At 38.2% G+C, this 10,940-nt stretch overlaps 1 protein-coding gene across 4 annotated transcripts in view; it reads right to left on the bottom strand.

Annotated features, from left to right (window-relative positions):
* Positions 1 to 533: 533 nt before the first annotated feature.
* The window catches only part of MAPK8IP1 (mitogen-activated protein kinase 8 interacting protein 1), a 66,601-nt gene continuing 56,194 nt past the window's right edge, over positions 534 to 10,940 (bottom strand). For 3 of the 4 annotated variants that reach the window (XM_087921415.1, XM_026703765.2, XM_087921416.1), the window contains 4 exons: positions 10,410 to 10,529; positions 8,691 to 8,761; positions 2,800 to 2,898; positions 534 to 1,805 (listed from right to left, as the gene is read on the bottom strand). In XM_087921415.1, the coding sequence (XP_087777541.1) occupies positions 1,733 to 1,805; positions 2,800 to 2,898; positions 8,691 to 8,761; positions 10,410 to 10,529 (363 nt within the window). In that variant the 3' untranslated portion in view covers positions 534 to 1,732. Of the gene's footprint in view, positions 1,806 to 2,799; positions 2,899 to 8,690; positions 8,762 to 10,409; positions 10,530 to 10,940 lie in introns of those variants that run through there. The other variant, XR_015740954.1, reaches the window with a different exon arrangement.

The following is a 10,940-nucleotide window of genomic DNA, read 5'->3' as shown; positions in this document are numbered from 1 at the left end:
TAAACACTAGACCAAACCAGCTGCTTTTTAAGAGAATGTGAGGATACAACTATTAAAGCAGATTTTTAGTGAGTATGAAATGGCAGAACATAATGGTAACCTCCAACACACACAAAAACCAGGGCCCTCTAACATTGTACTGTACATAACAATAAAAAATACAGAGACAGCTTGGCTCACAGGGACTAATATGTAAGTCACTTCTAGCAGAGATGCAGGATATGAATCTTGAAAAATAAATGCAGAAAAAAAAAAACACACAAAAAGTTGCTTCATATGCCTCTGAATGGCTATTCCATACAAGCCAAGCAGGATTCTTAATAATAATACGATTCTGCAATGTTTACAATGTACAAGTCGGAAATCTGCAGGCAGGTAAGACTTCTCTTAATTTTATGTATGCTACATCTCAAACTTGGGTGGGTGAGTACATTACAATACTACCTTTCGGAACATCTACATTGGCTCCTGCAATTCGATCCCAAGAGCTTCAAACAGTTGTTAAAAGACCTCATAACACAAAAGCAACACAGTTCCTTTGAAACATCAATGTTTAATCATTGTCATCAGAGCAGATCCAGCAGAAGCACAGAGCCCTCTGCCTGGAAAGCTCGGGCTCGTAGGCAGGGGAAGAAGGCAAAGGCACACCTTTCCGCAGCTCTTGGTTCCTTGTTACCCATGCTAGTCCCCTCGCTTTTGCCTCTCCACAAGACCTCACTACTGTTTCCTGATTCAGCGTTGTGCTTAACGGCTGTAGATCTCCCAGCCCCCTAATATGGATGAATCAGATGCATGGCTCTCAGCTCAAGGCAGTATCCAGATTACTCCCATCCCTTTGAGTTTAGGATCTGCAGACAGATGAAGGAAAGGGGACAGCACAACCAGAGTTGCAACAGAGGGACAATTCTATATCAAAAGTACAGTGGTTCTTTCTAGTTTTCACCTTCAGCCTCCCACAACCTGGCACCCACAAGATACATTGGGGCTATAATTCCAGAATTCTCAAATTCTCCTCCCTTTCAAAGTCCAAGTGCCAAAGTGTCTCCTATACAGTATTCCTGGGTTACTTTTACAGACATGGGAGGTCAAATACAAAGTGGATTTCTGTTTACTGGGACTTGTCAGGAATCTTTTGCTTAGCTTCCCATCCAAGATTTCAATTTATTATTTCCGTATCTTTTATCTAGGCATATCAACTTAGCAACGTATCAACTTATCTAAGCAAATCCAATTTTCTTGGTGGAAGTCCAGCACTTTTGTCCTATTAAACAGCAAATGTTAAATCTGGAATATGTGACAGACTAGAGGGGTCTCCAGCACACAGCAGGAACCCTCAAAAGTGTGGAGGAGTTTCTTTGCCCAGGGACCAAACCAGCCCCCTCCTATGCCAAACACGTGGGACATTCAACCCTGCCTATTCCGGGGCCAGTGCTTTGCTTGATGTGTGGGGGGCAGCAACTGCTTTCACTGGTGGCATTTTTTTTTTTAATAAAGAAAAAAGAGAATGCATTTCTTTAAAAATAGTAATCCCCATGTCTTGCCACCCATCCCACCCATTCTCAACTCCCCGAACCCCCTGCCCAAGGAAAGGAGGTGTACTGAAAGAGGAGGGGCTCTGCATATGGAGGGAAACCGCTCCCATGCCTCTTCCTCCTTCAGACTTAAGCAGCTTGTCCATGCACAATGGGGAAATGGCCCTTGTCTATACAGGAAGAGAGGGCTGGACCTGCCCCTACTCTAGATAGATATCCTCTGTGGGGCACGTATATTCCACACATTCCTTGTAGAACTGATGGAAAGCCTTCCTGCAAAAGAACGAGAGAGAGAAAGGTGTGTTGAAGAGAAGGTGTCATAGTGCATAGGCACAGCACAATTCAAGAACCAATGTGCTTTGTACACCCATTCTTTTTAAAGTTTTTCATTACTCAGGGCTGTATTTTCAAGCACTTTAAGAAAAAAAATCAGATCTCCCCAAAATAGTCTTTTGTAACCAGGCTAAGAATGATACAAATACAGCACATCCCAGAACTGTAAAGATCTGGCAGAATAACCTGCTTACTGCACATATTATGTGCCAACTATACAGGGAAAGACAGTAAGTTATGCAAGAACTTGTGCCAAATAACCAGAAGCATCATAAATCTGGAGTAACTCCTGTTTTTCAACAAACAGCATTTCAGAAATGGACTTTTCACAGACTTAGTAGCTCTGACCTCATGCACATAATGTTCATGCAAATAGAACATTTAGGCACAGATACGGTATGTGTAAATTGGCCTCAGAAAAATGCATCAACCTTAATGAATTATTCTCTCTCCACACTGTGGTGAGCCTGAGCATCCTTTAGAAAATGCTGCCTACTGGAAAACAGGAGTAGCTCCATGAGCCATTAAAACATCTTAATGGCGAAGAATTCAAGCACTAGATTGCTTTTTAAAGAACATCTTGACTCAATACTCCAGATTTTTCAGGAAACAGATTACATTTCTGCGAACTCACTAACTTCAATGAAGATGGTTTGCAGTCAAACCTTGCATCTCCCAAAACAAGTCTTCATGCCATACTAATGGGATTCTAAGCAAACTGAAGACAGAGTTAGAATTCTCAATAAACTAGGTTTGCCCTCTACTGGGCACTGAAAGATGGCTAATCCCTGACCCCAGCAAGCATGCTGGGATCATTGCTGCAACCAGCACTGCATACTACATCCATTATCTGGGGCTAGTGCTCCTTTCCCTTAGATCAAATAAAATCCCTAGAAAAATGAGGATCATGAGGACATAGCAGTCAACAACTCACCCTACAGATTCTGCAAGTGGCTTGGTGGATTCCTCCGAGACAAAGACATGGCACGCAAATCTATGGTCAGCTGGGTGCTTGGTAATGAACCCAAAATATCTGATGGAGAAAATAAAATATGTTAGTTGCCCTGAGAGCAACATTTGTTGAAAAAATAAGATATAGGTTACATTAATAATAAGATATGGGATACAAACTCAAGGTAAACTGCTTCAAACTCAATTGCAGAAAATATGACTTCAGCAACAGAGTGGTCAACGCCTGGAATGCTCTACCCTACTCTGCTGTTACAGCCTCAAACCCACACAGCTTCAACCTCAAACTGTCTACCGTGGACCTCATCCCATTCTTAAGAGGTTCTTAAACGGGGCATGCATAAGCGCACCAGTGGGCCTACTGTCCCTGTGTTACTGTCCCCATTTATCTGTATTTACTTCCTTTGTTCATGTTTATGGTCATACCTACACATCTTGTACATGTTTGAGAAACAAAATAAAAAAGTAATAAAAAATATGAGATTAGATGGATGGATGGATGGATAGATAGATAGATAGATAGATAGATAGATAGATAGATAGATAGATAGATATGGAGATGAAACCAGTAATAAATACATAGATAAACCCATACTAATATCAATTGTTTGGAATGCTTTTTATATATTCCTTAATTCAGTTTGTATTTAGAAAATGAGAACTTATGTACTGAAGATGGTGTTTGATTTCATTGTACGAGGTGCAATGACAATAAACTAAACTAAACTAAAGCAGTATTCCTAATGTATATACTCAATAGTTTACCTTAAAGCACTAGGTTGGATCCAATTTAGATCCACTTACCAAAGTAGGGCTTGAAGCAGTTAACATTTTAACAAATTAAAACTATTAAATCCAGCCTAGGACAGCAAAGAAAGTAAAGGAACTAGCAAGATTTCTTGAAATTATGCAATAAAGCTAAACTGCTTTTAAATTGTAGAGGTTCCATAAAGGACGAAACCGCAATAATTCTTATGAGAGAAAAAGTGCCACACTAAAGAGTAAAAAAGGCTCTTGGACCTCACATTGAAATCAATATGAAAAGATGGAAAATATTTTTACCCATATCTCTTCCAAAGCCTACGAGGTTTGGTGGGCCAAATATCCCAATAAATATATTTAGGACTGCAGCCTACAACTTGATTTAGAATTGCCCACAACTGCACGTAATCACTGCAGTATACCTATGCTGCGAAAGGGTTGAGGGTAGGTAAGCGTAGGTTGCAATTGGCTGCAGATGGGGCCGACACATACACTTCCCAAATCCCAACTGCACTGTGCTTCAAGTCAGTAGATCTGACTTGCTGTTCTGTGCTTTGCTCTTTGAGCACTCCCTAGCCAGAATGTTAACATTCACAGATGTATAAATGCAACACCTATGCAACTGTCTCCAAAAGACGGCATACGTTCACTGACGTGCAATGGGGTTTACTCACGATTCAATAATCCTCGCTCTAATTAATTTTTTCCCCAACAAATCTAAATTCATATTTACCCATTAATTTTTTTGTTTATTCTATTGCTTAGGAACCTTTTAAGACTGAGCTCTTCTCAAAGTTATTTTTAATATGAAACTAAAATGTATTATCAATTTATCAACAGTTTGAAAATGAGATAGTTAAAATAAATTATAATCATTTAATAGGAGCACATACTATGAAACCCTTTCACTTAAAAGCCAAAGAAAACAAATATTTTGAAAATCTTTCTGCATATTGTAAAATTCCAATTAAGAATTTAAAAAAAATATTTTAAACTGCTGAGACAAATATAGGTAATTCACGTTATCTATGGTAGTTAGATTTTGCAAAATTGCTGTGAATTCTAAAGTAGCAATTGCTGAAACCTTAATTAGGAATGTAGACGTGAAGCAGTTCAAATGTTTTGCTGCTCTGCGTGTCCATGAATAAATGTGAAAGTGGCAACAATATTAATTTTGCCATTCCAAATACATTTTTGCGAATAAGTGAATTCAGGTATACTGAGTTCGCCAATAATGGGAATTGCCTGTAGATCCAGCTAAATTCTCTCCTGGACAGGAATTATTTATATGAGGAGCTGCCTATCATCAAAGCTTGTTAACCTGACCTACCTGAAAGCCAGGTGAGGCATTCCAACTATTATCTTTCAACATGAGCAAGTTCTTCCAAATACTCTGTATTCTCGGCATTTATTATTTGAAGTAAATACTAGCAGCTGAAACAACAAGGCCAGCAACCAATTTAGCTGGTTAAAAAATGCTATATTGTGATATGCTTATATTTAAACAGCATGGGACACTGAGGACAACATGTTCAGAAACTGTCTAGCTCTATGGTGATGGGTGCGAAGCACATCTGCATCTCTCTCAGTTGGGCAACTTGAAATGTGATTGTTTTTTTCAACAATAGACAAACCTCAGTGGGAGGGGAAACAAAGTCTAAATAATCTACCAACTGCTTTCTTAATTTATCCAATATTCAAAATGTAAGAATACCACTACTTGACAGCCTCACTTCTGAGGCAAAATTAGGCTTATGCATTAGGACAGCACAATGTACACTAGCAAACATTTCTCCTGATTCAACAATGAGAGTAGCATGACTTCCGGTTCAGGCTTCTTTGGCAACAAACCAAAATCCGTGATCGTGCACGGTTTTGATACCTACTTGCCGCTGGAGCACCCCAAGCTGCCTGGATTCGGGGCTGAAGCCACCCCATAGAGATGGTGAAGAAGGGGGAGCTGTCAGCTGGGTTGAGGAGAGCCGCATCTCTCCTCCTCGGCTGGCCATTACTCCCTTTCCCAAAGGTGGTTGCAGAGGTGATCAGAAATGGCCACCTCAAAGAAGAACCCGACCGGACAAGATTGTGCAGGAGGAAGTTTAAAGGAGAAAGCTTGACTGACCGGGTTGAGTGGAGAACATCTATTTAAGGTACCTGGAACCTGAACTTTAAAGACTAATACTATTCCTAAAAAAGATCTTAAGCGGCGAAAAAGAAAGGGAAAGGAAATGGAATTGGCTTTTCTTCCTCTCATACTGACAGTTTTAATTGACTTGGAATGTTAAGAAGAGATTCGAATAAGAAATTGATACCAATCCACTTTGACATTAATAGGCTATTTCTAGCTGAAAATAAAGTGTCAAAGGGATAAAGATTCTTGGATAATTTAAAACATTTCTTAAGAAAAAAAAAGAAAGCAGAGGACAGAAAAAGGAAATGAGGGTTGAATCTGGAAAATGGAGGAGACCACCTGGAACTTAAAAAAATTGATAGTGGAATTTTAACAAGGCTTGCAAAAGATACATTGTAGCTGAAACTTTGTTACAAGACAATAAAGCCTCTGGAAAGAGAAAGTGAGAAAAGAAGCAAGAAACAGTTTTGGATTATTGGATAATTCCTGGAATTTTGGATGGTGGATCCTAATGAAACAAAATAAAATCAAATGGGGGTTGTTTAAATTTTTTTAAAATGGCATCACTCTTTGAAGAGTTAAAAATGAGACTTAAATAACAAAAAGAAGAAGCACAAGAGGGAAGAGGATGTTTTGGCTTTGTATTTCAATTTTTAGAAATGGAGATTTTGAATTATGAGAAACAACAAGAAATGCTGGCAGAACAAGAAGGGCGGGATAAAGAAGAAGCCATCTTTAATGACCAAGCAACTTTAAGCGGGGTAAAAAAGGGAAAGGGGAAAAAGGGAGTTAAAAACTTAAGCATTTTAAGCAACAACCAAAAAAAAGAGTAATTTGAAAAGCAATCATACTATCAGGAAGAAGCAGAACAGAGGATCACAGAAGTAATTACAGGGGAAAATTTGTTTTATGAGAAAAGATAATATGAAATTGTAAACAGGACAGATGAAAGTATAAAAACATTGATTAGAAAGATTTTAAAAATTAGAAAAAGATATGTAATTGAATTAAGAAAGGAAGGAGATAATTTAAAATAAGGCTATAGGAAGTAAAGAAAGGGAAAAGCTATTGAAAAATTGCAAAAATAGTTATAAGATATGGATTAGAATGTATAAGATAAATATGTATTGAGTTTATGTCTGTATGGAGAAGTGATAACCTGAGGTCACACTGTTCTAAAAAAAAAAGATATGAGTAGCATGTCAACACAGCCATGAGGGGGAGTCCTGGGTCTGCTTTTCCAAGACAAATGAAAAATCACTAAAATTGGTAGAACACCTCTAATTCCATAGTCATCAACAAATCCAAATTTCCATCTCCTCTAGATTATGCCTCAGTTTCTTCAGTTTCATCCCAGTCTGCCCATTAGCCAATTGAAGATTGTCTGGGACTAGCAGATGAAAAAATTAGCAGAGCATCATGCTGTTTGCATGCTAATGACCCTGCAGTTGAACTGTCTTCTTCCAGCAGTTTCTTACTGATGTTAAATGTGATTAAGGAGATGGTTCCTTTTGGTGACACGCAGGCTGAAGTTTGGGACATAAGCACTCAAGTTCAACTTTCTAAAATAGGCAAAACTGAAATCACTCTAGTATTTTGGATTTTAAATACAGTTCAGCCATTTAGAAAAATGCAATGATCAAATATCTTGAAAATTAACCATCTATTTAGAAAAAATCTACCCAATAGTATTTGTTGAATGGGAAGTGTCAAAATCTGTAAGAGCTATAAAAAGATCGTGTGGGATTGCAATCCAAACCGTGTCCCTTTTGTGTATTGATAGGACATGCATATGCAAAAGGGTAGAGTTTCTAATAGGACAGAACTCCCAACATCTTGCATATTTTGGCACACACACTCACATTCCTACATATGACTATGAATTCATTGCATGCAGATCATCCCTCTACTGTATGCCTTCAAGGTTGTTTCTATCAAACACGAAGCCACACTGGAATGGATTTAAATAATCAACATACAGCCAAAATAAATCATATATCCTTGCATTTTGAAGCCCTCAAACAGCTGATTCTTCTCACTATCGGTGGGGTAGAATGAGGCTGAAGCCCAGCAAGATGGTATGCTAATGTTGAAAGAGTTTTGCCCTATAGCACCATGCATTTTTATTGCAATTATTTAGGAGACGTATGTGCTGTTTTTATTGTTTTGTGAGTCACCCAGAGTTTTGGTTACAATATGAGGAGCTATTGGGTCTTTTAAAGAAACAAGCAAACAAATAGTACCTGAATTTAAGAAGTCAAGTTCTGTTTTGAATTTTGCTCATAATAGAGAAGACATATTTAACATATACTAGAGTTTTGGCTTTGCTTTTTCATGAATAGTTTAATCACTGCCTGATTATAGGTAACAGGCACCATGCCTTCCTTCAGAAAAGTATAAACCAATGGTAAAGAAATATTTTTGTAGGAAAAGCTGTTGACCCATGCAAAGGTTCAGTTGGAGTCCAGATCTGATTGTGAGAGAAATCAGAGCTAATAGAGATGGCATTACAGAACTACATAGCAATTTCTCTATGTTCACTCCACTGGCTTTCTCTATGAGCACATATTCACCCATTCAGCAAAGGAAGCTATTATCAATAAAAATTCAGAGAACAAGACTGGACTCACAGCTGGATAATGAACACCACAGAACAAGCACAGGTAACTCGTTCAAGGAGGACCAGCAATTGCAGTGTATGGAACACAATATCTATTCCACCTACAGTATTTCAAATTAGATTTCACGTAGCTTAAGTTGATTATTGGGTAATAATTTCTTACGTAACCAATTAATACTTCAGAAAAGCCTCAAATCTCTAAGATTATCTCAAATTTGGAGCTGTAGATACATAAGTAATGTGGAGTTTCTAAAGCAAAAGACAGTAGAATCCTTAGCTCTAATGCCAAGCGTGACAAGGTCTAATGCCAAGGAAGCTAGACTACATTTTGGGATTGACTTACTTGTTGTTCTTTGGGTGGTATCCACAAAACGAAATATTCTTCAACTGGAAAAAGTGGCTACATTTATTTCCCTGCAGAAGATAAAATAAGAAAAAGAATCCAAGTTATCAAATATATAATAGGCATTTCTTAAACAAAAGAACGTTAAATGCTGAGTTAAAAATTAAGGATGTTGCATAGAAAAAAAATTAAAGGTTGCTGTATGACTATTTGCAATTGTTTGCTTTGCACGAAAGCTTACTAACCGTGAAAGAGAAAGCTGCATCCCAAACTTTCCTACTCTTACTAAAAGCTTCTATATGACAAGGGAATTTGAAAAGGCAATTTGAGGCTTAGGTAACAGGAAAGCAGCAGTAGTAACAGAACAATGGGATAATTCCAGGTACTGTTTATATAGGAGCCTAGCCCGCATTCTATGGTAATTCATCTGGAAGAGTTTGTAAGCCATTAATGTGAGCAAGATTATCTCTAAAGCTAGACCAGAAATCAAGTGACTGTGATTTCTAGTCCTCCCTAGGAATGGAAGCTGGTGGGATGACTTTGAATCAAGCTACTTCACATGGTAATTGCTATAAGAAAAATGGCAGTAGGGAACAATATGTGGCACTAATAAATGCGAATATTTGTAGCTCAGGGTTGATATGAGAGGTCCTTGGTGCTCTCTGAGCTTGCTTGTTTTCCTGAAAACATTTCATTACATAAACTAGGTAACATCATCAATGCTGGTACTGATACATTCCATGTCCTGAGTTGGACAAAACAAATGGCTGGATATTAATCTAGCTAATTAACCTTCAACCATCATTCATGGATTCTCACTGCAATCACAGTTGGGAAAAACATCTGTGTTATCTGCACCCAGTAGGATCAATTTGCTTGCTGAATAAATTAAGGGGTACGTTTTTCCTTGTGGTAATAAATTGGCTTATTTACCCCAGTGGATACAGTTATACCTTATGAAAATTGAGAAAGTAGGCAGCATACAAGTCCATTTACCGAATGAATAAATAAATATGGTTTTCTTCACAATTTTAAACACAACTAATATGGATAATAATCAAAATCATATCTGCCTGCATAATATTAAACTGAACTAAATTTAGTATGCTTGTGTACTAAAAAAAGCAATGTAAAATAGCTGGGAATATTTGGGTTTATAAGAAAAGAAATACATTTAAAAGTTGGGCAAAACTTTGAAAACAGTTGTATCTCCCTCTCTTCCCCCTTCCTTCCTTCCTTCCTTCCTTCCTTCCTTCCTTCCTTCCTTCCTTCCTTCCTTCCTTCCTTCCTTCCTTCGCCTTCCTTCTTTCCTTCCTTCCGGTTCCATGGACTATGAATGGCCTTGGCAGAGAGTTTTGTTTCATCATGGCCATATTTCTTCCTGAAAACTCTTGTAAATTATTTATGCAGAAAACCTAGTCAAAACAGCATTACTATGTAGATCTTCAGAAGACAGCTTAAAATAGTAGCAGAAAAGATTTAGCAAAGCTGCAAAGATTATTGGAACTTAGCATGCAGGCTTTCCATTCCATTGTTATATATACAGGCAGAGAGCATACCATCCAATGTATGCACTCAAGGTCAGGAACACTGTTCCCTCTCCACTACACTAGCCAGTCATCTCCTGCAGGAAATGAGATAATGAGGCCCTGAAGAATGGAACCTCCAGGGACATGTGGACAGTGGAGGAAGCAGAGCTTCACATGCAGTCAAACTCACTTTGTTGGGATCCTTGGTGTCATCTTTCTTCACAGCAATCTTAACTCCTCTCATGCTGATCTCCAGGACACAGCTGGAGGGTGGGTTAAAGTGCACAGTGAGGCGACGTGTAGTGGCAATCTGTACCCAACAGAAAAAAAATCAATTGCCACAGACTATTAATGTTTCTTAAAAGTTCCTGTTCTTGCTTTAGACAGCAATTTGTCTCCAAGGTAGATAAGAGTAGTCTCTCCACACATCTGCCCTGCCTTTCTCTTGTTTTGGCTGATGCACATTCCCTCTGAAAAAACAGGGCCCAAACTAAACATGTTTCTGGATCCAACAATATTTCTGGAGCTCAGGTCGTACAGTCTTGGCCCATCTTCTGAATCAATACGTTTTTTTTTTTAAAGTTAGTCTGGCAATACCGACTCTTCCCTTACCACTTTACATTTAGATCATCACGGGAACATGTCCATCATTTATAAATACTATCAGATGTTCTATTTTACATCTGATCTTCGATATTAGGATATTATAATATCCTGTTAT

Source organism: Pseudonaja textilis, chromosome 1 (genome assembly GCF_049901715.1).
Source record: "Pseudonaja textilis isolate UNSWEBS1 chromosome 1, rPseTex1.2, whole genome shotgun sequence".
Taxonomy (NCBI): Eukaryota; Metazoa; Chordata; class Lepidosauria; order Squamata; family Elapidae; genus Pseudonaja; species Pseudonaja textilis.
The sequence above is the reverse complement of the archived record's forward strand: the minus strand, read 5'-3'. Positions and strand labels throughout refer to the sequence as shown.